Source organism: Octopus sinensis, linkage group LG1 (assembly GCF_006345805.1).
Source record: "Octopus sinensis linkage group LG1, ASM634580v1, whole genome shotgun sequence".
NCBI classification, from domain to species: Eukaryota; Metazoa; Mollusca; class Cephalopoda; order Octopoda; family Octopodidae; genus Octopus; species Octopus sinensis.
Window position 1 is genome coordinate 61,557,865 of NC_042997.1, and position 24,115 is coordinate 61,581,979.

At 35.0% G+C, this 24,115-nt stretch overlaps 1 protein-coding gene across 7 annotated transcripts in view; it reads left to right on the forward strand.

Moving 5' to 3' along the window:
- LOC115211004 (glycosaminoglycan xylosylkinase-like) overlaps positions 1–23,381 on the forward strand; it is a 411,994-nt gene extending 388,613 nt beyond the window's left edge. For all 7 annotated transcript variants that reach the window (XM_029779846.2, XM_036501526.1, XM_036501514.1 and 4 more), the window contains 3 exons: positions 5,872–6,060; positions 14,141–14,200; positions 21,921–23,381. In XM_029779846.2, the coding sequence (XP_029635706.1) occupies positions 5,872–6,060; positions 14,141–14,200; positions 21,921–22,164 (493 nt within the window). In that variant the 3' untranslated portion in view covers positions 22,165–23,381. The remainder of the gene's footprint in view (positions 1–5,871; positions 6,061–14,140; positions 14,201–21,920) is intronic.
- The last annotated feature ends 734 nt before the right edge of the window (positions 23,382–24,115 follow it).

Consider the following 24,115-nt stretch of genomic DNA (forward strand, 5'->3'; position numbering starts at 1 on the left):
TTAAGATATTTATAATGTATAAGGAAAAGGAATATTGATTTCAAATTTTGGCACAAGGCCAGTAATTTTGGGATAGGGGTAAATTGATTACATTGATCTCAGTGTTCAACTGGTAGTTACTTTATTGACCCTGAAAAGATGAAAGGCAAAGTTGACCTCTGCAGAATTTGAACTCAAAACATAAAGACAGATGAAATACTGCTAAGCATTTTGCCTGGCATGCTAGCAATTCTGCCAGCTTGCCACCTTAAGAGAAAGAAATGATAAATATATATGCCTTCTTTGCTTTTTGACTTAAACTTCAAACTTACAAATCTGTTTCAATTTAACGTAATGGGGAAGAGATTGTCTCGCCAATGACAGCTGACCACTAGGGATACTCCACATATTTAATCTTTCTCACTCTGTTAGAAAGTCTCAAGTTTCAAACCCTTGTTGAAGGTAATTCATTTCACTCTACATTCCTAATATCTGTTATAAAAGCACTAATGTTACATGCATTCTAATCCCTATCCTTTATAAATTTCTTTACCTATACCCCTTATTTTAGCTCTACCATGACTCACATGTCAGAGCCTTACTAAATACTGTAACTTAATCTTAGCCAGATTACTGAAACTCCTTCCCAGAATTGTTTCTCCATCTCAAACACTGCCATAAACTGTACCTAATTCTCAGATTTTGAGTAAATACTTTGCCCATCTCATGCCTCTGTCTCCTTGTGATTCACATTTCCCTGCTCATTAATAACCAGAAACAATTGAAACTGAACATTAACCACACTGCATTGGCTCTACTTTGTTGCTATTGCTTGTCTCCTCAAAATGTACAAAACACTGAAAGCAATAACGATCAGTAGTGCTATCAGAATGAAACTGGTTATCAGCCAGGCATATTGTCTACCTCATGTTAGACCATGATCTTTATCTAAACACTTGATTCACTTCCAATAAAATAACATTAGATCAATGAACAGTGAAGAAGCCTGTATGCCAGAAAAGGCAGTTTGATTCTCCCTCATTCACACCTTACCATCTTCAAAAGAGACTCTTTGAATTATGTAACTTTTAGATATACACTATGTGTTAGGTATGCACTAATAGATGAGATGGTTATGATAAAACTACCTTTGATCAATTTTTCTAGGTTAAGCAACAATATTGCAGCAGGGTTTAAACTCATAAGTTTGTGAATTCACATCTTAAGTTCACAGCTTACGGGCGTTGGTTTAACCCATTAGCATTTAAGCTAGTCATGTCCAACCCAAATATTCTGCCTGTTTTGTTTTCAGACCATCAGATCCAGCCTCTTACACCTATCCTATAATGTCATTCTAAAAATAAGTGGTCACATCATTGAAATCGTAAAGCTACAAGATAATGCATGATAAATTCAAAACAATGTGAATAACTAAGCATTACATTTGACAGAACAATCTGATGGCTAAAGAGTTAAATCTAAAGTGAACAACATTCAAATTCTCTTGCTGCTTGTGTCAGATAAATAACTGCAAAAATTCACATATTTTTCATCATGTTTTCCTGTCAACCTCGTTAGCATTAGTAATGAGTATGAAAGTCATTTGCTATTCTGGTCACAAATTTTTGTTTGCTATTGAAAATACATTTAGTGGTAACAAAATATATTGTGAGATATAATATCCTCTTGGACTGGATAAATTAAATCTTTCAGATTAATCTACATTGAGATAAAATAAAATCTATTGCAGTATTAATTTACTTATGTATGCAGATGTATAATGAAATAGTATAAGTACATCACTATACCGAAGTGGCTAGATATGAGTGGAAAAGAAAAATATAAACATTTATACATTGGTATTTTGCTTTTGATAAATATTAATATGGTTACATCTGCAGTACAATGCCAATAGTAAGCATCCTGATATTTCTTAGTTCAGCCTATGAAAAGTAGTTGTATAGAATAGTGTTCTTGATATCATAAATGGTTTCTTTTCTATGAGGAAAATATATACAGAATCCAATATGGAAGCCTCTGTGTAATCTCATGAACTGTTAGAAATAGCAGCCAAATTTCTCTCAAAACATACCTGTCTTAAATGAAGGATATAATAGATAATGTAGTCTAGGATATAGTATTGAAAATTAAAAAATGAAATAATAGTCATGGCTTAAATGCCTTTGGTATTAGGTTTCAGGGACCAGGACCCAACTTGGGACTAAAAAATAAGAACAAATACATGGAGGAATTCTGAAAGGGTTGTATTTCTAATGAGTAACATTTGGATTGAATGTTTAGAGAGCCAAATTTTGAGTATTATGAACAGTGAGTATACCAGGAAGCATAGTCAAGAGAGAATTAAGTGGGGTTGGGTAAATATGGAAGTCATGTGGCTGGTTCAGAGGAACATGAAGTGGCATTATGGAAATATTTGGAGGAAAAGCAGAAGTGAGAGAGAGATTATAACATGTGTATTTGTTAGCTGGTTGTAGTGGGTTAGTGAGTGTATCTTTACCAATCAGGCTGATGACTTTTAGGGGTGTGATACAATTTCAGATGTTTGTGTAGCAGCAGCACCATTCCATATGTATGAGTCCTGCATGACTGCAATGCATGCATAAGATATATAATGAATTCAAATGACAAATCCTATTTTAGCATGAGTAGGAAGAAGGTACATATAACTTGCTAGCTGCCTTGGGTCTTCATCTCCTGGTAGAATTGTAGGGGCATTGTTGTGACATACTGCACATCTTGGGTTGTTTTACACCTGAAAGAGCTTATCCCTCTGCAGGTCCAACTACTGTAAAAATTTTTACAGAATATGAGTCTAACTGACAAAGAGAAAGAACAAAAGGGAGACAGAGAAAACTACTTTGAAAAGCAAATGGTACCAAAGAATAAGTTGGATTTGAACACTGAGCACTCAGTGCCACAATGAGTGTCACAGGACAGTCTGTCAAACACTAACAACTTGGTTAACTCACCACCTTCAACTATAGGGTTTTGATTTTTAAAATTACGTGCTACATCTTAAGTACAAGGAGTTGCCCTTAGTCTGAAGAGCATTCAAATGTAGTTCACATTTAGCTTTGTAGAAGGTCAGTGACAAATCAGGACTGAAGTGTTTTCAAAACCTGAAGACAAAGCCATGTCTTTCAAATGCATCACCATAGATTGTGAAAGCTAACATCATTTAAAGCAATTTAAAAAAAGTTTTATTTCTATTTTGTTTCTGAGTAAGGAAGAGTGTTGTGTTAGAATATTGTTTCACTTATGTGCAGAGTTATTATGTCTTTGTGTTGTTGAAGGAGATTGAATTGTCATGTCCCCATTACAAGATGTTTTAAAGGTTTCTGATGTCTATAGCAGTGTTGAGGGATTGTATCTTTTGTATAGAAGTGGGTTGTTAAAAGTATCAGAAATAAGGTTATTAATATCCAAAAGGGGGGGGGGGGTAGGAGACATAAACCAAGCCCTAAGGAATACCAGTTGATAGAACATGGGATGGAAAAAGTTAAGTGAAGACATGCTGTTGTAGAGCCCTCTCTGACTAGGAGCTTCTGGTCAAGAGATGATAGACACAAGTTTAGTTATGAGATATGATCAAAAGCTATGCTACTATTAGGTATAGCAATGATGTTTCTGATAAATTGTGAAGACCACTGATGAATTATGTGGGAAATGAAATACCTGATAAGTCTGGTTCTATGGAAATCAGTGGTTGTTGAAAAGAGAAGTTTTATGATTTTAAAAGGAATGGTCTCTCCTCCTCCTCCTCATCATCATCATCATTTTAATGTCCAGTTTTCCTTGCTTGCATGACTCGAATGGAGTTTATTGGGACAGATTTTCTATGGTTAGACACTTTTTATGTTGCCATTACTCATCTGTTTTCAAGCAAACTAATATTTCCCCATGATAAAACATAATCTCACAGAATATTGGAAAGGAATGACATTGCTTGTATGACAGTGACAATCATTTTACAACTACCATATAACATAAACAGAAAGAGACACAAAAATACAGACACTCACACGTGCACACAAATACACACACTCACACACACACACACACACACACACACACACACACACACACACACACACACACACACACACAAATGATGGGCTTATTTTAGTTTTCATCTACCAAATCCACCCACAGAGCTTTGGTTGGCCTGGGGCTACAGAAGAAAACACTTGCCCAAGTGTCATGCAGTAGTACTGAGCCAGAAAGCTTTTTACCTCATAGCCATGCCTGCACCTGTATGGTTGTTTATGACTGTTTCCATTATGTTTAAAAATGTTGGAAGTGAGGGTGATAGGCTAATGGTTGTTATAAATAGAGAAAATTACTATTTTAAGGAGATGAGATATACTCTGTGTACATTCACATGTTTGTTTAAACTGGACGATATCCCTTACAGAGGATAGTGTGGTGAAGATAGAAGGTAGCTTAGAAGAGCAGTGTTTGAGATTGAAGAAAGAAATATATTTGTATCTGTTGGCTAACTGGGTTGGAGCCAATGGGAAAATGTTTGTAGTTGATAACTGTACACCCATCCAGAAAAGACAGATGATAAGAGATGAAGCTCTGAATGAGCCTGCACACACATACATGTGTGTGTGTCTGTGTGTAACTAAAATAGACAGCATAGGTGATAGTTATTTCTGCAATAATGTTACTTAGAAAGATATCTTAGCTGAAGAGTAGTGGCTAATAAGCTTGTATAAAGTTTATAGAGCTCCTTTAATAAGAGACTTAAAGTCCTGGCTGCCGCATGGTGGGTAAGAGAGCTTGCAATCAACGGCATGAATGGAATATTGTCTTGCTTACCTGATGGTGACTTTGCATAATTGTAATAGTGGGTGAATGCCTTCCAGTAGTTGTTGGTGGTGGGTGAATTTTTACAGATAGCATAAGTTGGGTTCCTTAACTTACCAAGGTAGCTTGTACATCAGTTGTCTGCAAACTATGGCCTGCAGGACATTCTGAATAGCAAGCCTAATGAAAAATTACCTTGAATTTTTGGGGTAGTGTGATCTGTCTGATGATCAGTCATGTCTTGTGTGGCCCACTTTTTGGAAAAGGTTGCCAACACCTGACATAAACTATTTAAAGATTTTGCAGGTTTCTCAGCTTTGATTATATGGGATTGGGGAGAGATACATACATGTCATGCTAATGTGAAGCTATATCTGTCGATAGATACTGAAGACATTGTCTTTCTTTGACCTCATCTCTTTCATAATCATAGCCATCCTTATCATCATTTTTAGTACCTTTAATGTTAGCATCAATACTATCTCATCCATCACATTACTACTCTAAGGTTTGTGTCTTCATCTTTCCTTGTTTTTTAATACTTAATATTATCTTTTATTATTAGCTTTTATCATAAGGTGCTGAGCTGGCAGAATCATTAGCACACCAGGTAAAATACTAAGCAGCATTTCATCTATTTTCACATTCTGAGTTCAAATCATGCCAAGGTTGACTTTGCCTTTCATCGTTGATAAAACAAATACCAGTTGAGTACCGGGATTAATGTAATTGATTTGCCTCTGTCTTGAAATTGCTGGCCTTGCACCAAAAGTTGAAGCTATTATTAGCTTGTTTCATAAGGCAATGAGGTTGAAGGATCAGTAGAGCACTGAAAAGATGCTTTGCAACATTTCCTTTTGTTTTTTTACATTTTGAGTTCAAATCAACATTGCCTTTGATCCCTTTGTAAGCCAATAGAATTAAGTACCAGTCAAATACTAGGGAATCAATGTAATCATCTAATCTCTTCCCCTAAAATTACTGGCCTTGAGCCAAAACTAGAGAAAATTATCAGCTCTTATCATAATTATTAAATTATTATATAATTTTGAATTCCAGGTGGGAGACCGATGCTAAATTCTGTGATAAAGTTCTTCAAACTGACATGTACAAATTAGGAATTCGACTTCTAGATATCATCGATACATCAGTATTTGATTATATTATTGGTAATGCTGACCGGCATCATTATGAAACTTTCCATGAATTCCCAGACAGCATGGTGATTATGCTAGACAATGGTAAAAGGTAACAATCACACTTTTATTTCTTCTGTGTTCACTTGTGTTATTGTTATTTTACTTTATTTTATTTTAATAGCAGCTGACAATTCTCAAGTTTTCAGATTACTTTTGCTTGTAGAATGCTTCTGGTGGCAGAAAGATCAGAGCTGACCTGTTTGTTATAAGTTTCACAATAAACTTGTGTCATGAGGTTGCTCAACTTTCTAGAAGTGGCAGTCAAATCTCCCTCAGTTTACACTCTATTTTCTTAAAAAATATATAGTTGATTCAGTAATCTTCTGTAATGTTCTAGAATGACTATAGTTCAATAAATGATCAGGTCGTTTGAGATGGAATGTTTTTGATTAGTGGTGCTAAACAATAACTTGTGTCAGTCTACAGTTCACCCATAAAAGTGTACTGAAAGGACAGTTAGAAATAACTGTGGACACTTCTACCTCACCTTTGTACATGCACACACCACACATGTACATTCAATAGGCTGGTGACTATAATCTTTGTAAACTGCTTATAGAGGCAAGGCAAGCAGCATATGGGGTGATAGATTTTTTTTTTTTTTTCTTAATCTTCATTATCACTCTTCTTATGAAACAAGATGGTATTTGACTCTTTCTGCAGTAAGGGTATTTTACCCTCTTGCAGATAGCGATTGAAGCATAGAACAAAGATTTTTCACTTCCACATCTTAGCATCTCTGTTGTAATAACATCTTTCCCAGGAGCTTCATCTGTTTTCATCCATTTCAGAGTATTTTCAGCTTCACTGACCCGAATTGGTGGCACTTCTAATATTTGTGTCAGTGAAAGATTGAGCTTCACTGATGATTTATAAAGGTTGTTGTAAAAGGTTTTGCATGCCTTTTCCATCTTCCTCTTGTCTATTACTATGAGTCCATCCTTGTTCTTAAGCACCATCACCTCTAACCTATAGAGTACTAGTCCTCTCCTGCATCTTTTTAGATTTCTCCTTTGCTGGTTCATAAAATTAAAAACTGCTTATGTAAAGCATGAACTGCAAGCCAGCAGGTGCCTGAAGGAAGAATTTCAGAGGAGGTGAAGAAAAATTCTAGATAAATGGCAAACTATGAAGGGAAACGCACACACACACACACACACCATCATCATGATCATGATGATGATGATCATCATCGTCGTCGTCATCATCATCATCATCATCATCACCCATTTTCCATGCTGGTATGGACTGGATGGTTTAACAGGGGCTGACTAGGTAGAAGACTGTGCAAGGCTTCAATGTCTATTTTGGCAAAGTTTTTATGGCTGGATGCTTTTCCTAACACAAACTACCTTACAGAGTGGACTATATATATATGACTTAAGCATAGAGGTACTAATAACCTGGTGTTAGAATTCAATATACATATGCTTCAGAATGAAGCATCAGTTGAGTTCAGAGTGGTAATAGGAAATTAGAATGACAAAGAAGAGTAATTATGTTATGAAATTCATTAGCTTACAGCTATTTCAGCTTATAAGATGCAATGCACCCATACTCGAATGCTTGAGTATCACCCTATAACTTCATCAGAGCTTCACCTCAAAGCTTCATTGGAGTTTCAAACATGAAGTGTACTTTATGTTTGAAGCTCCATTAAAGCTATAGTGTAACACTCAAGCCCTCAGCTATGAGTGCATTGCATCTTATAGTTGAAACAGCTGTAAGCTAAAGAAGTTTATAACATAATTGTCCTTTCCTTTGTCATTCTAATTTCTTATATATATATATGTGTGTGTGTGTATTGGAATAATTACTCTGAAACATTATGTATGTATGCATGCATGCATGTATGTACAGTGAACTTGCTATGGGGAGTGGAAGATCCCATGTTTTGGACAGTGTCCTTTGGGGGAAGAGTTGAAAGGAGAGAAATAAATGAAGCACAGCAGAGTTTTACATCCTCTAATTAAAAAAAATTAGCTTCAACTGATAAGGAGCACAGGAGCATGTGTGCTTCATACACATAAAGGAAGTCATAAGAGAAAAGTGTAAGAAGGAAGAAGGAAAAGACTAATGGAATGAGAAACAGACAAGGTCAAGAGTGAAGAGAAAAGAAAAAATGTGGTGAGATGGGAGTTGAAGGATAAGGATGGGTTTAATCAACTAAAAAGATTGTAGGAATAGAAGAAATAAATGTTCATTTAAACACCCACACGCACAGTAAATATTTATGCTGTGTATTTGGAAACCTAAGATAAAAATTTCAATAGTTAAACTATGGGCCCTAGGCTTTTTGCTGTAGAACTCTAAACAGATAGGAATACATTTTGCTATTTTCTTTATATTCAGAAAGAGACAAGATGTATTCATGTTTATTTAAAGTTGTCCTACGTGGATAATAGTAATGTTGTCTTTCAAGTATCTGTGTTCCAAAGAGGCAAGCAAGTTATGTACTAATGGTCTTCTTTTGTATCTAGATTGATGATCGTTTTCATGGAAATGGAAATTTCTTGTGAATACTTTTGTGAGAATTTTGTAAACAAAGACTCCGTTTTCCTCTTAGTCATGGCTGTGTTGTTAGGAAGCTCACTTTGCAACCATGTGATTTCAGGTTCAGCCCCATTGCATAGCACCTTGGGCAAGTGGCTTTGATTAATGCCATATGAGTGAATTCGGCAGATGGAACCTGTGTGGAAACCCATTGTATATCTATTTGTGTGTTTGTGTTTGTCCACCATCATCACCACCACATGGTAACTGATGTTGGTTTGTTTACACTCCTGTAACTTAGCAGGTTGGCAAAATATTCTATTAGAATAAGTACTAGGCTTAAAAATTAATAAGTACTGGGGTCAATTTGTTCAACTATACCCTTCAAAGTGGTACCCCAACATGGCCACAGTCCAAGTTTTTTGTTTGTTTGTTTTTTTTAAAGTTCCTACAAAAATATGGTTGTCATTCTAATTCCTACATATTATTTAACTGGTAACTAAATGTTGACTTGGAATATTCAATTGACACTTGAATATTGAATTCATTATTAAGGTGGTGAATTGGCAAAATTATTAGACTGTCAAGCAAAGTCTGGCTCTTTACATTCTGAGTCCAAGTCCTGCCAAGGTCAACTTTGCTGTTTGTTTTCCCAGAGTTCATAAAATGAAATATGAGTCCAGAATAGTGGCTCAGTGAGATTGTTAGCACATCAGATAAAACAGTTTGTGGTATTGCTTCCAGGTTGGTTTAGTGAATTTGCCTGTGAAGCTGCCATGATAGAGTTTTGTGAAAGAAAACCAAAGAAAAGCAATGGAAAACTGCTTTTGAATTTTCCTATGAAAATTCTCTGACAGACATAACACTTGTCATGATTGTCACTAAGCATTGTGTTTTGTTTTGATGATGAAAGGAAGGAAGCAATAATTGGATTTGTTGAATTTTCAGTCTGAATATGTAAATTAAAGTATTTTTTTTATAATTTGGAAATTCTTATAACGTATATTTCTTTGAGGTAACTGTGTGAGACAGCTGTAGCTCTATGGGAATACTACAGTTGTTATAAACATCTATAGAGAGTGATAACTGGAATTTAAGTCTTACAATGAATGGAAAAGATGGTATTAATGGTAAAGTTATAATCAAACTAGTCATATCCAATTTCTCACACCTACCTACATTGTTATTCGAAAAATAAACGATCACATCATTGAAATCTTGAAACTATGAGATAATGCATTGTTAATTCAAAACAATGTGAGTAAATAAACATTACATTTGACTGGGTAATCTGGATTCTAAAGGGATTAAAAATTTGTGGTAGTTGTAAGTGTCCTGGCTTTCTGTTGGTTATAATGAATGTTCCAGTTGATAGGATCACTCGAACAGCCTGCTTGTGAAATTAACATGCAAGTGGTTGAGCACTCAAGAGATATGCATGCCCTTAATGCAGTTCTCAGGGAGATTCAGTGTGACACAGAGTGTGACAAGACTGGTTCTTGCCAGCTGAGTGAACTGAAACAACAAAAAATAAAGTGTCTTGCTCAAGGTCACAACACACTGCTGAGAATCAAACTCATAACTTTACAATCATGAGCTGAACACACTAGCCACTAAGTCATGCACCGTCATAGGTGTAAGTTACTCTAAAAGATTTGCTAATTGCAACATTGTCACTATAACAAATAGTTTGTTGAGATGGTTGCTATGTTTCAGGCCACATTTAATATGCGAATTGTTCAGTGAAGCATTTTATCTAAATTATAAGTTATCTGTCTAACAGACCATATGAAGATGAAAGTTTTTGATTTCATTTTATCTATCTTTGAAACTATTATAATTCAGTCTAATATGGTGATAAAATTCAATGCTTAGTATTAAGAAATAACAATAAAACAACAGTCATCATCATCATCATCATCATTGTTTAATGTCCACTCTTCCATGCTTGATGAAATTCATTGAGATGGATTTTCTGTAGTTCGATGCCCTTCTTGTCACCAATCCTCGACTGTTTTCATGACCTGACATGTTTTTCATGGAAGATTGGAAATGAAGAACATTGTTTGCATGATGGTGCCATTTGTTTACATATATCACATGAAGTTGAGGCAAAGAGAGATTAACACACACACACACACACACACACACACACACACACACACATAGGCAAATCAAAAATAAAAACAAAAATTAGAGAAAGCAATAAAAGTCAAAAGGATGTATATGGTGAATGTATTTCACTTATGTTCAGAGAAAGTTTAAAATAGTAAAAAGTGGAAGTATGATGTTTCGGGCATGGTTCTTCATCAGAAAGAGGAAAAAACGGAAAAAGAAGTCCAGAAAGAAGGAAAAGAATAATCCCGAAAAAGAACATGTGCCACATTCTTACACGGCTGAAAAATAACTGAATGGAAGTGGAAAGAAATGGAGAAAGTAGTTTTTGAAGGCTGGTGAGTGTGCAAATGGCCATTGTGTGTGGGGTGGTAGTATCTGTGCACATATATGACAAGTTTCTTTCAGTTTCTGCCTACCAAATCTGCTCACAAAGCCTGGGGCTATAATAGAAAACACTTGCACAAGGGGCCACACAGTAGGACTGAATTCAGAATCATGCAGTTGGGAAGCAAACTTCTTACCACACACTAACATTAAATGAGTCATATAGGTCTACCATGATGCACTTGTCTTAGTTTCTAAACACAGTCTCAGAACAAGTCATTCACTAAACAAATGCAACAACAAAAACCAATCTTTTTTACACCTATATTGTAAAGAGAGCAAATACAAATGTGTGATGAAGAAGAAAAATGACGTTAGAATTCATGTAAAATTGGAAGTCTTACAAAGTGGAATGGAAATTACTGCAATACTTAATAATAACTATTAAAAGAAATTACTTACATTTTATTCTGATTTCTTTAGGTTTCTGCTGTAAACTAATTGTCAATCATTTTTCATATAGCTTTGGCCTCATATTAATAGAGGTGAGAATGAAGAATTTGTGTTGTATAAATGGTAGGAAATTTAAACTGTGTAGGAAACACAACTTGTCAGAGCTTTCTCTTCTACTCTACTATTCCTAGTTTTATTGTATTCCATTACACTGAACGTTAAAATATTCCTCCTCTTATTATCAAACAATGAAAGCACAGTTTTTAAACATATTTCATCTATTATGGTTGACTTCACCCCACTGTATTAACTTAAAACCATCAGACATTTAGTCATCACTCATAATTCACATAGTCATAGTACGAGAGTCCAAGTCTTTGGATTCAGGTGGCAATATTATCTGTTAATTCTTTTCTAAGACTCATTTAAGCCTTTTACCTTGGAAAACAGAATATATCCACTCAAATTTCATTACCCTTAACTGTACAAAGCAGTTTTATGTACCAGTCTATCTTTTGTTGAGGAATGTCATATTTGAAACTATTTTCTGTCAAGATGTATCAAGTTTATTGAGGCAACATGACTTGCAAGAAATACCAATTCTATTTTTTGGTAGATACTTAACATCATTACTGGAATAACCATGAAATTTAATTTTGCAGTTAAAGGTTAAAATCTAATAAGAGTCTCAGAGAATATTTTTATAGCTGGTTTGGTTACTGTTTGTGTAACACTATTTTTATATGTTTCCTATTTGGAAATAGATAATAAATATATTTTACTTTTGAAATAGGAATACGTATTGATAAACACATCACTTATAAGTGTTATCATTATACATAAATCCTGACTCCAGCTACATAAACACCATAGCGAGAAATATATACTCTGAAATACTAACAGACATCTTATAGGTGCATGTATGTTGAAGATAAATAAATTTGTGTTCTTTTAACCGCTATAAAAAAATACACAGTTTCATAATTGCAGAAATAAACATTAACAAGTTGAAGAATGTGAAGAAAGAGAAAATAATTACTACATTATTTTATTTATGTACATTTAGCATTTATAGTACAATTGGAAAGTAAAGTCATTTTGTCGTAGAGAATTACGACTTAAAATTCACATTAGCTAATCTTTCATACTAACTACTAGAGTTCACAACAATTCAAATAAGTCTTGTTGGATAAAAAATAGCCAATATCTCAATGAGTGAGTGTCATGGAGTTTAGTAACATCCTATGAACACTGATTTATTTCCCCAAAATCAGGGTTTTTATAACTGCTCATACCTGAATTCTAAGAACCATATTTTGTGAAAGAATTCTCTTTGATGAAAGTTTAGAATCCAAATATGGGCAGTAATTTTAACCAATGGGATTACCAACAATTAAGCTTGTTCGGGCAAATGACCATTATGTCATATTGCCGCCTTCTATGTCTTGCTACAATATAAACAAACTATGTGTAGCTTTTTTTCTTTCATTTATTTCTTATTGTTGTGACTACCCCACTTTTTAAAAAAATCTTGCTGTATCCTGGACTACTTTGTCCACTATTTTCTTCCATTTTTAACCCTTAAGCATTTAAACCAGCCATATCTAGCCAAAATATTCTACCTGTTTTATGTTGAAACCAGCCAGATTTGGCCTCTCACGCCTACCCTACAATGTCATTCTAAGAATATACAGTCACATCATCAAAATCTCAAAGCTACAAGATAATGCTGGGTTACTTCAAATCAATGTGAATAACTATTACATTTGATAAAGTAATCTGAATGCTAGAGGATTAAGATAGAAATGTGTGATATGAGGAAGAATTTTATTTTCCTGCCATCCAGAAGCTTCTTAATTGCTTCAAAGAATTGATACTAAGTGAGTGATGCAAATCTTATCAGTTAATTTGCTAGATCTTAATTAGCATTATATAACCCCAATTATCATTATTCTTCTTTACAAAAACATTTGAACCAGAATTACACCATCTCTAAGGCAGCGAGCTGGCAGAAACATTAGTGTGCCAGGTGAAATGCTTAGCCATATTTCATCGATTTTGACATTCTGAGTTCAAATTCCACTGAGGTCGACTTTGCCTTTCATCCTTTCGGGGTTGATAAATTAAGTACCTGTTGTGTACTGGGGTTGATCTAATCGACTAGCCCCCTCCCCAAAAAATTTCAGACCTTGTGCCTAGAGTAGAAAAGAATTACACCATCTCTCTCTTTCATCTGTACGATAGTTAGGTAGGCAGTAAAACAAGGACTAGTTATCAATGGTATTGTTTAACCCCAGGTTAGCCCTAATTAAGCAGACCTATAAAGAAAGGTGTTCCAGTGATAATCATCCCATTTTTTGTTCCAGTGTATCTAGGATTACATTATTCAATGTACCCTCCCCCCTTTCTTTGTAAAACAGTACAATCTACTGTGATTGAGTCAACCAACTCCACATCCTCTGCAAATTCACGCCTCAATTGAACAAAAATTATAGAAAAAAGCCAAAAATACTGATCTTTTGTTTCTTATTCTTCATTCCACCTTAATGAATGACCATCACAACACACTTTCATTAAAACTACCATCACCATCACCACCATCAAACACATTCATATAAAGACACATGACCTCAGACCATGTGTCTGTTTATAATAAATCTGTATTTTTTGAATGGATATCAATGTAAATTTCTTATGTTTTTCTTCATATTTTAATGTACTTATCTTTTCTTCACTTCTAGTTTTGGCAATCCGTATCATGATGAATATTCAATCCTTGCTCCTTTGTATCAATGTTGCAAGTAAGATTTCTTCTTTCTTTTTTTTTCAGTCATTCTCTTTATCATTATTATTATTATTATTATTATTATTATTATTATTATTATTATTATTATTATTATTGAAGACATCACACTGTGTCCAATACTGTGATGTTGTAGATTGAAGATATTGTGGTGTTTATCAGGAGTTTGTACTGTCCGTCAAGTCCCAACAATTATTATTATTATTGAGCTGGCAGAATCATTAGCATGCTGGGAAAAATGCTTAGCAGCATTTCATCTGTCTTTACATTCTAAGTTCAAATTCCACTGAGGTCGACTTTGCCTTTTATCCTTTCAGGGTTGATAAATTAAGAATCAGTGAAACACTGAAGTTGAAATAATTGACTGGTCTCCGCTCCCAATATTTCAGGTCTTGTGCCTTTAGTAGAAAGGATTATTATTATCATTACTATTATTATTATTGCTATTATTATTATTATTATTATTATTATTATTATCATTATTATTATTAAAGTGGTGATCTGGTGTTGATTAAATAAGTGCCAGTCAAGTGCCAGGGTTGATGTAATCAACTTGTACCCCATCCCACTCAAAATTGCATGCTTTGCAACAAAATTAGAAAGAATTTTTCTTTTTATCATCATTACCAGCAGCAGTAGTAGTAGTCGATGGCATCATCATCATTGTCAAAATCATAATACCATTGGCTTCATCTTGTTGCAAAAGCAAGTTGGCTTATTTAAAATAAAATAGGTGTTCTAGGAATATTGCTGTAATTTTGTCTGAGGAGAAATTTAATTGAATAAACCTATGATCAAAGGTATTCCAGGCATGACCAGCCAGTTCTTTTAGGGATATGCTGGACTATATTTTTACTCAGGACTTACAACTGACAGATAGTTTCAGCAATAGAAAACAATAAAACCCAGTGGGGACATAGTTTCTTTGGTTTGATCAAAAGACTGACTGCCTCAAGTTTATATTATTCAATACTTGCTTCCCCTTTTTTATGAAAATAAGATGTAATTCGAAAGAATTTGGTTGCAATTTCTATCAGGTTGAGGGAGCAGATGCTTTCTCACATTGGCTTGATGAAATTAAAATTCAATAAAATATGTGAATCAGAAGCTGAACTGATCATCACATGGGGAGAACTTGAAGTCTTTTTTACAGGCTAAAAGTCTGAGATAATTGATCAGATTTATAATTCTATGAATATTTAACCTCATTTTTAGTGAAGGAAGATATTTCAATCTTGCATGTTCATTATAAGTGCAGGCATAGTTGTATGATTAAGCAGCTCATCTCTGCAGCTATATGGTGTCAGTTTCAGTCCCATTGCATAGCATTATGCAAAAGCATCCTCTACCATAGCCCCATGCCAACCAATGTCTTGTGAGTAAATGTGGTTGACAGAAACAGTGTGGAAGCCTATTTGTGTGTGTGTATACACACACATATATATTCTGTATACAGTCCTTTCAACTATAGGCACAAGGCCTATAATTTTGGAGGAGGGGGTTAAGTCAATTACATTGACCCCAGTGTGTAACTGATACTTATTTCATCAACCCCGAAATAATGAAAGGCTGAGTTAACCTCGGCAGAATTTGAACTCAGAACGCAAAGACATACGAAATGCCACTAAGCATTTTGCCTGGTATGTTAACAATTCTTCCAGCTCAGCGCCTTATATTCTGAAAATAATAATAATATTTTATAAGCTTAAATCATTGTGTATTGACTAAAGAAAATAGTGTAATATTGGGGCATATAAGCCCTTGATGGTAAAAAGTGAGTTTTCTGCATACATGGTTGTAGCTGTGTGTTAAGAAGCTTGCTTCCCAATTACATGGCTCCAGGTTCAGTCTCACTGTGTGACACCTTGGGTAAGTGTCATCTACTATAACCTTGGGCTGGTAGGTGGAAACTGGAAGAAACCTAATGTAAATATATATATATATATATATATATATATATATAACCCCTTATATGGTATTTCAAGATGTACATATGCATGCTTTTTTGACCAGCAATTAACGGAGAATCGAGGGCGATGTTTTAATTAGATATACAGAGAAGGAATAACGAGTAAATAATAATACGAAGGAAAGGAACTGAATACTAACAAGGATACACTTGTAAGCTTCAGTTTTGAATTTGATTTGGTGAGTGAAAGGAATAAATTAGAAAATGAAATCATTATAAAATGATCACAAAGAAGAAAACTAAAGGTACTAATTTTAAATATTAAAATATTTAATTATTATCCACTGATGAGTTCCAAATGACTTAATATAATAATGTGTATTACTTTTGTTGAAATAGATTTCCCTTCTATATTTTAAAGATGTCACAGGCCAACAGGTCTTGGGGTCTGACGATACGCCACAAAGTTAAACCGTTTATTGACGGGAAACCCAGGGTAACCCCATAAATCGGCCTTGACCAGGATAAAAAGAATTATAAATTTTATATATATATATATATATATATAAAGATATGATCGTTATTTAAAATACCAATCATATCAAGTGACTAGTGTCAGAATAAAAACCTCATAGGTAATAATTATTATTAAAATTATAATTAAGGGTAACTAAAAGATCCAGCAAGCTAGATATAGCAGTCAAAAATTGACTCTAAAACCACATCAAATATTCATACAGCACCGGGAGAGAAAACAGTTTATTTTGTTAATTTATTTCATCTCTTTGTTTTTTGCTAGTTTATTTTGTCTCTTGTCTTCCCTCCTGCTGCTGTATGAATATGTATGTTTTTTAGTCAAGTTTTGATTGCTATATCTAGCATGCTGGTATCTGTTAGATTCCCCTAATTATGATTTTAAATATATATATATATATATATATATATATTATATATATATATATATATATATATATATATATATATACCCCTGGAACTGGAACTATATCTATATGCTATCTGACAGATAGGCCTCTTGATCGGGACACTTTTTTGCAATTTTTCGCCAAAAATCGTCGCTGAGGACTTTTGAAATTATTTAGACGCCATGTTCGACCGTTTCACATTCATTAAAACTTAGTAAAACTTCATTAGTTCTTACAACTTTAGTCGTCGTAATTCTTTGTTTTCATTTGTTTAATAAAATTTCCACTCAGTAATGATTTTGCTTTCATTTAGTGATAGACAGCTATTATGCACAAAATGCCAGCTTGTAAACCCTGTTTTCTGATTAGGTAAAATGGATTAAAATTTAAACGTCAGTAACATATTTCTGCAATTTTTCTGGAACAATTAAATAACAACCTCGGATTTAACGTGGAAAACCTATCTCAAAATACCAAATTTGGAAATTTTGAAGTAGTTTTAAAATTTCACAATATGTGACAGCAACAGAGAAGACCCAACAAAAGTAGAGGGACAGACAGTCATAGAATGTCACTCACACACACGCGCCGTCACACACATTTACAAACGTACACACTGGTAATCGCGAGTTTAAAATGGAATATAGTAGACATATGTATGTATATATGTATATATATTTGTATATATGTGTGTGAGTGAGTGTTTCGTAGCGATAGATTGCAGAAAAGCCACCTGTGAACAATTATTGCCAACTTACCCCTTCTCTCATTAAAACTACGTATTCCTCACACTCCCCTTTCATTCCCTTCCTCAGCGTTTTAAAAGTTACTTATGTGTATGTCCATGTGTGTGTGTGTGTGTGTGTGTGCGTGCATTGAGTGTGTGTGTATGTATGAATGTATTTATGTATTTACGAAAGTGTGTATGCAGCGTCGCGCCTATATAACTTAATGACAGCTGTATTAACGTTACCGTCCCACTGCCGCTCCGTGTTGTCGCTTACACACCTTTGTTCTCCCCTTCTCTGATATCAGCAATACTGCCTATGTCACCATATTTCCCTCATGCTAACACTCTTGCCCCCTTCTCACATTATCAAATAATATCCCAGCCCACCTAGGAGCCCTATTATAGATATTTATTGAAATCCAATTTACCTATAATTAGGTTAATAAAAGGGCTTGAACCAGCTTTTTCTGGACACAGAGCTGTGGTTGGTTATCATTCACTCAATCTATTATTTGAATTTAGTACAGACATGAGTGTTTCAAACTAGCTATTGTTGTCTGATAAAATTTACCCAAAATGAGTTGTTCGAAGCTATCTAAAAAGCGAAAAATTGAAGAGGAATGTCTTGTTTTTAATGAAAATTGGACTAAAAGATATTTCTTTACCGATGTTGGAGTGAAAGCTGCATGTTTGATTTGTTCTGAAACAGTTGCTGTGTTCAAGGAATATAATTTGAAACACCACTTTCAAACGAAGCACGCCAATTTTGGACACAATTTATCAAAACAAGAACTGCAAAAGAAAGCAAATGATCTGACAAAACGTTTGAAGCAACAGCAAAATGTGTTTGATAAAACTTCCTCTTTACAAAGGAACGCGACAAAGGCAAGTTTTATATTGGCCAACAAAATTGCAAAGCAAAACAAGTCATTCGCAGAAGCAGAATTTATCAAAGATTGTATGATTGATGCTGTCAGCGTTGTGTGTCTTGAAGTTAAGTCAAAAGTAGAAGCCATTTCCCTGTCACGAAGAACTATTGTTCATCGCATTGATGCAATTGCCGTGAATATTCATGAACAGCTGTTAACAGCCAGTGGTCAATTTCAGTGGTTTTCTATTGCTTTAGATGAGAGTACTGATATTCAGGATACTGCTCAGTTACTCATTTACATCAGAGGAATTGATGAAAACTTTGAAATTACAGAGGAATTGTTATCTATGGAGTCTCTCAAAGATACTACTACTGGAAAAGATTTGTTCAACAGTGTCATTAACAGTTCAATCAGGTCTGGATTAACCCTAAATAAACTGGCCAGCATTACAACCAATGGAGCTCCTTCACTCACCGGTAAACATTCCGGCCTTGTGAAGTTGTTGAATGACAAAATCAAAGAAGATTTTCCACTACACAGTGTGTTGTCTTTTCACTGCATCATACATCAAGAAAGCCTTTGTAAGTCATCTTTAAAACTCAAACATGTCATCAAACCTGTGGTGCGTGCAGTGAATTTAATAAGATCACGGGGATTGAAACACAGGCAATTCCGAAGTTTCTTGGAGGATGTGGAGGCTGATTTTACTGATGTGCTGTACTACACAAATGTCCACTGGTTAAGCATTGGAAAAGTTCTTAAGAGAGTATGGGACCTCAAAGCAGAGATTCTTATGTTTCTCAAAATGCAAGACATCTCCTGTGACTTTTTAAACGAAATGGAGAGTGACGAATGGGTTTGTGATTTTGCATTTGCTGTGGACATAATGCAGAAGCTGAATGAACTTAACACAAAATTGCAAGGCAAAGGTATATTTGCTCATGAATTGTACCTGGAAGTGAAAGCTTTTCAATGGAAGCTTGGACTTTTTGCCAAGCAGCTGAATGAGCAAAAATTTATTCACTTCCCTCTGCTGAAAACACAGTCTGTTACACAAGAATCATCGGACAAGTACAGTTCCCAGTTGATGGCTTTACAAAAGGATTTCATTAGAAGATTTGCTGATTTCAAGGCAGTTGAAGGCCTGTTCGATTTGCTTAACTCACCTCTTGCCTGTGACATTGAAACAACTACCGAGGAACTGCAGATAGAACTGATTCATTTGCAAGCCGACAATTCTTTAAAGATGATGTTTGAAAGTAAACCACTGGTCGAGTTTTATGCTTCTCTACATTCAAAAAAGTTTCAAAATCTAAAAAAATTTGCAAGAAAGATGTTTGTGTTGTTTGCATCAACTTACATATGTGAGCAGACTTTCTCCATCATGAAAATTAACAAGGGGAAGAATTGATCACTTCTCACAGACTCAAATCTTCAGTCAGTGTTAAGAATCAGCACAAGCAACTTGACACCTAATTTTGACAAAATGGTAAATGACAGTAGTCAGCTGCATCATTCTCATTGACATTGTTATTTACAGAGCCGGTTTGTTTTTCAAATAAATGCTTCAGGTGACGTTTCTAATTTCAGATATCAATTCATATTAATAAACTGTTATTTCTCTTTAAAATCTTTTATATTGGGTATCCTAGAATTTAAGTATAATATTCATCATGGTTGTCCATAATATTAAGAGGTGGTTGTCCACAATTAGTGCAGATTTTACTAGGAAAATTCCGTTCCTGGCAATTTGTAAGCAATAACAGGCTGTCCAAAATAACCGAGGTTCCTGTAATAATTTCAACTATAGGAGCAAATAACCGAAAAACATGAACCCGATACTCTAAAAAATAAATTAAATCACTTAAACCAGGAATATTTCACAAAATTTCCTTTCAATCAATTGTGTGTTTATAGGTCTATAACCGCCTTTAAAAATATTTTCACTTGATTCTTATAAATGAGGCCCGCTAAGGTTCCAAAGATGCACTGTGCAGCCCGCGATCAAAAAAGTTCGCCCACCCCTGGTATAGTATGTATATATATATATATATGTTAGAAGGTTTGGAGATGATGTACAGGTATTATATATTAGAAGAAATAAGGTACTCCGAAATCTCAGTATATATATATAGGTGCAGGCGTGGCTGTATGGTAAGAAACTTGCTTCCCAATCACATGGTTCTAGATTTAGTCCCACTGTGTGACACCTTGGGCAAGTGTCTCCTACTATAACCTCGGGCTGACCAAAGCCTTGTGAGTGGATTTGGTAGATAGAAACTGAAAGAAGCCTGTTGTGTATGTATTAGTATCAACACTATTCTATGTTTCGTGTGTCTATATCTTTATCAACTCTCTTTTATGTTTAATTTATATCGTATTTCAACAGAAATGTGCTTAATATAAATCTCATATTTATTTTTTTATCTTCTCTTTTACTTGCTTCAGTCATCAGACTGCAACCTTGATGGGAATTCTTAATTGAATGAATCGATTCCACTACTTCAAAAAGAAAGAACACTTTTGCCCAATATAGTTATTGGTATAGATGGTATAAGACAGGATGAAATACATTTTATCATGGGATCTTTTAAATTCAGACAGATCTAGGGCTCAACAAAAAAAAGAAACCACTATATGATAGTGAAGACACATGGCTCAATGGTTAGAGTATCAGGCTCACAATCATGAGGTAGTGAGTTTGATTCCTGGACTGGGCTGTGTGTTGTGTTCTTGAGCAAGACTTTATTTCATATTGCTCCAATACATTCAGCTGTAGAAATGAGTTGCGACGTCACTGGTGCCAAGCTGTATCAGCCTTTGCCTTTCATCTTGAATAACATCAGTGGCATGGAGAGAGGAGGCTGGTATGCATGGGTAACTGCTGGTCTTCCATAAACAACTTTGCCTGGATTTGTACCTTGGAGGGTAACTCTTTAGGTGTAACTTTTCTAGTTGTAACTTTCTAGGTGCAAACCCATGGTCATTTTTGACTGAAGGGGTCCTTATTAGCCAATATGTATACGTATGCATGCATATAGTTTTAATTCAATGGAGAGTTAGTTGAAGAATTTGATAAGTAAAATGCCTTTAAGAGGAACAAATATATTGTTTGAGAATTTGCTCTTCATCTCAGAGTGGGGAAGAGAGGAAACAGTGTTGTCATTTTGGCTTTTAATGGGATTCTTAATTTTTGATTGCTGTAAAATGTGTTTCCTTTTATTTACTTATGTTATTATTTATTCTATTTATTTATTTATTTATTGCATTCTTTTTCTCTTCAGAATCCGACAGTCTACTTATGATCAATTGAAAATGTTGAAAAATGGTATTTTGTCCAAAGTTTTAGAAGCTGTCCTCTTATTTGATCCAATATCCCCTATTTTGAACAAGTTCCATTTACGTTCTATTGACAGACGCCTGCATCAGCTCTTAACAACTATTGATAATTGTGTGAAAGAACAAGGCATGCCTAATGTAATTATTAGTGATGAAAAACTCATTCCGGAGAAGCATGTTGAAACATGAAAAAAATGGACCATCACTTGCAGTGACTAGCAATCAACAAGAATTGTGACTGGAATAAAGATCGAAAAGGTGTATGTTATTGTGCCATGAGATGATGTAGAGTTTCATGTTTTGGATTTTCATCCCATCTCCCCTCTTCCTACCACTTGTCATGGGGGTCCCTGTAGAGGAATTTATGTGTATAATCCTTCTTCCACTGACTAAACCATAAAAAAAAAAATTTAACCTTTACTTTCTACACTGCTTCATTAGCAGTTTCTGCTCCTTCAAAGTAGTAAGTTGTGTACCACCTCCATGATTCTCCATCTTATGAACCCATTTCTCCTTGTCTTCCCTCTTATATCTCACTACCTCTTCCCCAGAACTGCAGGCAGCCCTCATAAATTCCCTACCATCTAACTATTTCTTGCTCACATTTTCCTCATGGGTGTCCTCCTATGGAAGTTCAAGTTAAACATCAATCAACCACATCTACTTCACAACCATTAAGCAAGTTTCTACATGGTCATTTGATCTGCTAGAAATACCAGCCAAGTCTACATATCACACACAATCATTTTAAAATGGCAGGACACAATGAATAATGTTAATTCAAAATACACTGTCTGAAGAAAAAATGTGATGGTCAAGACTGGAATGACTTTGATAATAGTTCTGCTTAGTTAAGACAAAACAACATCAACCTCACCTGTCAGGGAGGTCTTGACTACCATCTTTCCTCCTGAGACTACTAATATGTATGGATGAATGGATGCATGCATAGATAGATAGATAGATATGTGTGTGTGTATATATGTATACACGCACATGTATATCATCAGTAAAACATAAATCTGAAATAGAAGCATACTCTGAGTTATAGATCAGTAGAGTATATAGATAAAGATAGATATGGCTGGTCTATGAGGTCACCTTGGGTTTCACATCCATAAAGTGCTTAGCTTTACAGCATTTCTTCAGACCCTAAACCCCTTAGCTCATGGCTTGTCTAGCAAGTACCTGTGACCTCTCAAGGCCTCTCTAGCAAGTGCTAGAGACCACATAGGCCAACAGGTTTAGGGTCTGAAGAAATGCCGTAAAGCTAAATGCTGAACCGAGTGAAATCATAGTCATGGTTGATGCCAGTGCTGCTTGACTGGCACCCATGCTACCTGACTGGCACATAAACAGCACCACTCAAACAAGGCCAATGCCAGTGCCACCTACTGGCTCCCATGCCAGAGGCATGTAAAAAGCACTCACTACATTCTCGGAGTGGTTGGCATTAGGAAGGGCATCCAACAATAGAAACCTTGCCAAATCAGATTGGAGCCTGGTGCAGCCTCCCAGCCTGCCAGTTCTCAGTCAAACCACCCAGCCATGCTAGCATGTAAAGCCGATGTTAAATGATGATGATGATGATGATGATTTACATACATACATACATACACACACACCTACATATATATATGTAAGAAATCTAAATATTATTAAAAATAATATTACTATCCAGCAAGAATACAGTACCATAAAAGGTAGAATTATAAATATACAAAACAGATGTACATGAAGTACGATCATTGCTAGAAATAGCAGCTGGTAAGCTATTGGTAGAGTTTCACTGAATGTTTACAAGCAGAGATGTTTGTGGGCAGTGAATATAAGAAAATTCTGTCTTACCTCTACAGAGATCATTAGAGGAATGAAGGATAACTCAATACTGCAGTTTCAACCTTTTCGGATCACATGCATGAGTGCGAATCCAACTGGTTGTCTTCGGCTGAATCTACCATTGACAATGGAATTTTAAAATTCACGCTCATGCACATGATCTGGAAAGTTTGAAACTGTAGTATTGAATTATCCTTCATTCCTCTATCAGTCTCTGTAGAGTTAAGGCAGAAGTTTCCTATAGTCACTGCCCGCAAACATTTCTGCCTCTAAACATTCAGTGAAGCTCTACATAGCGCCA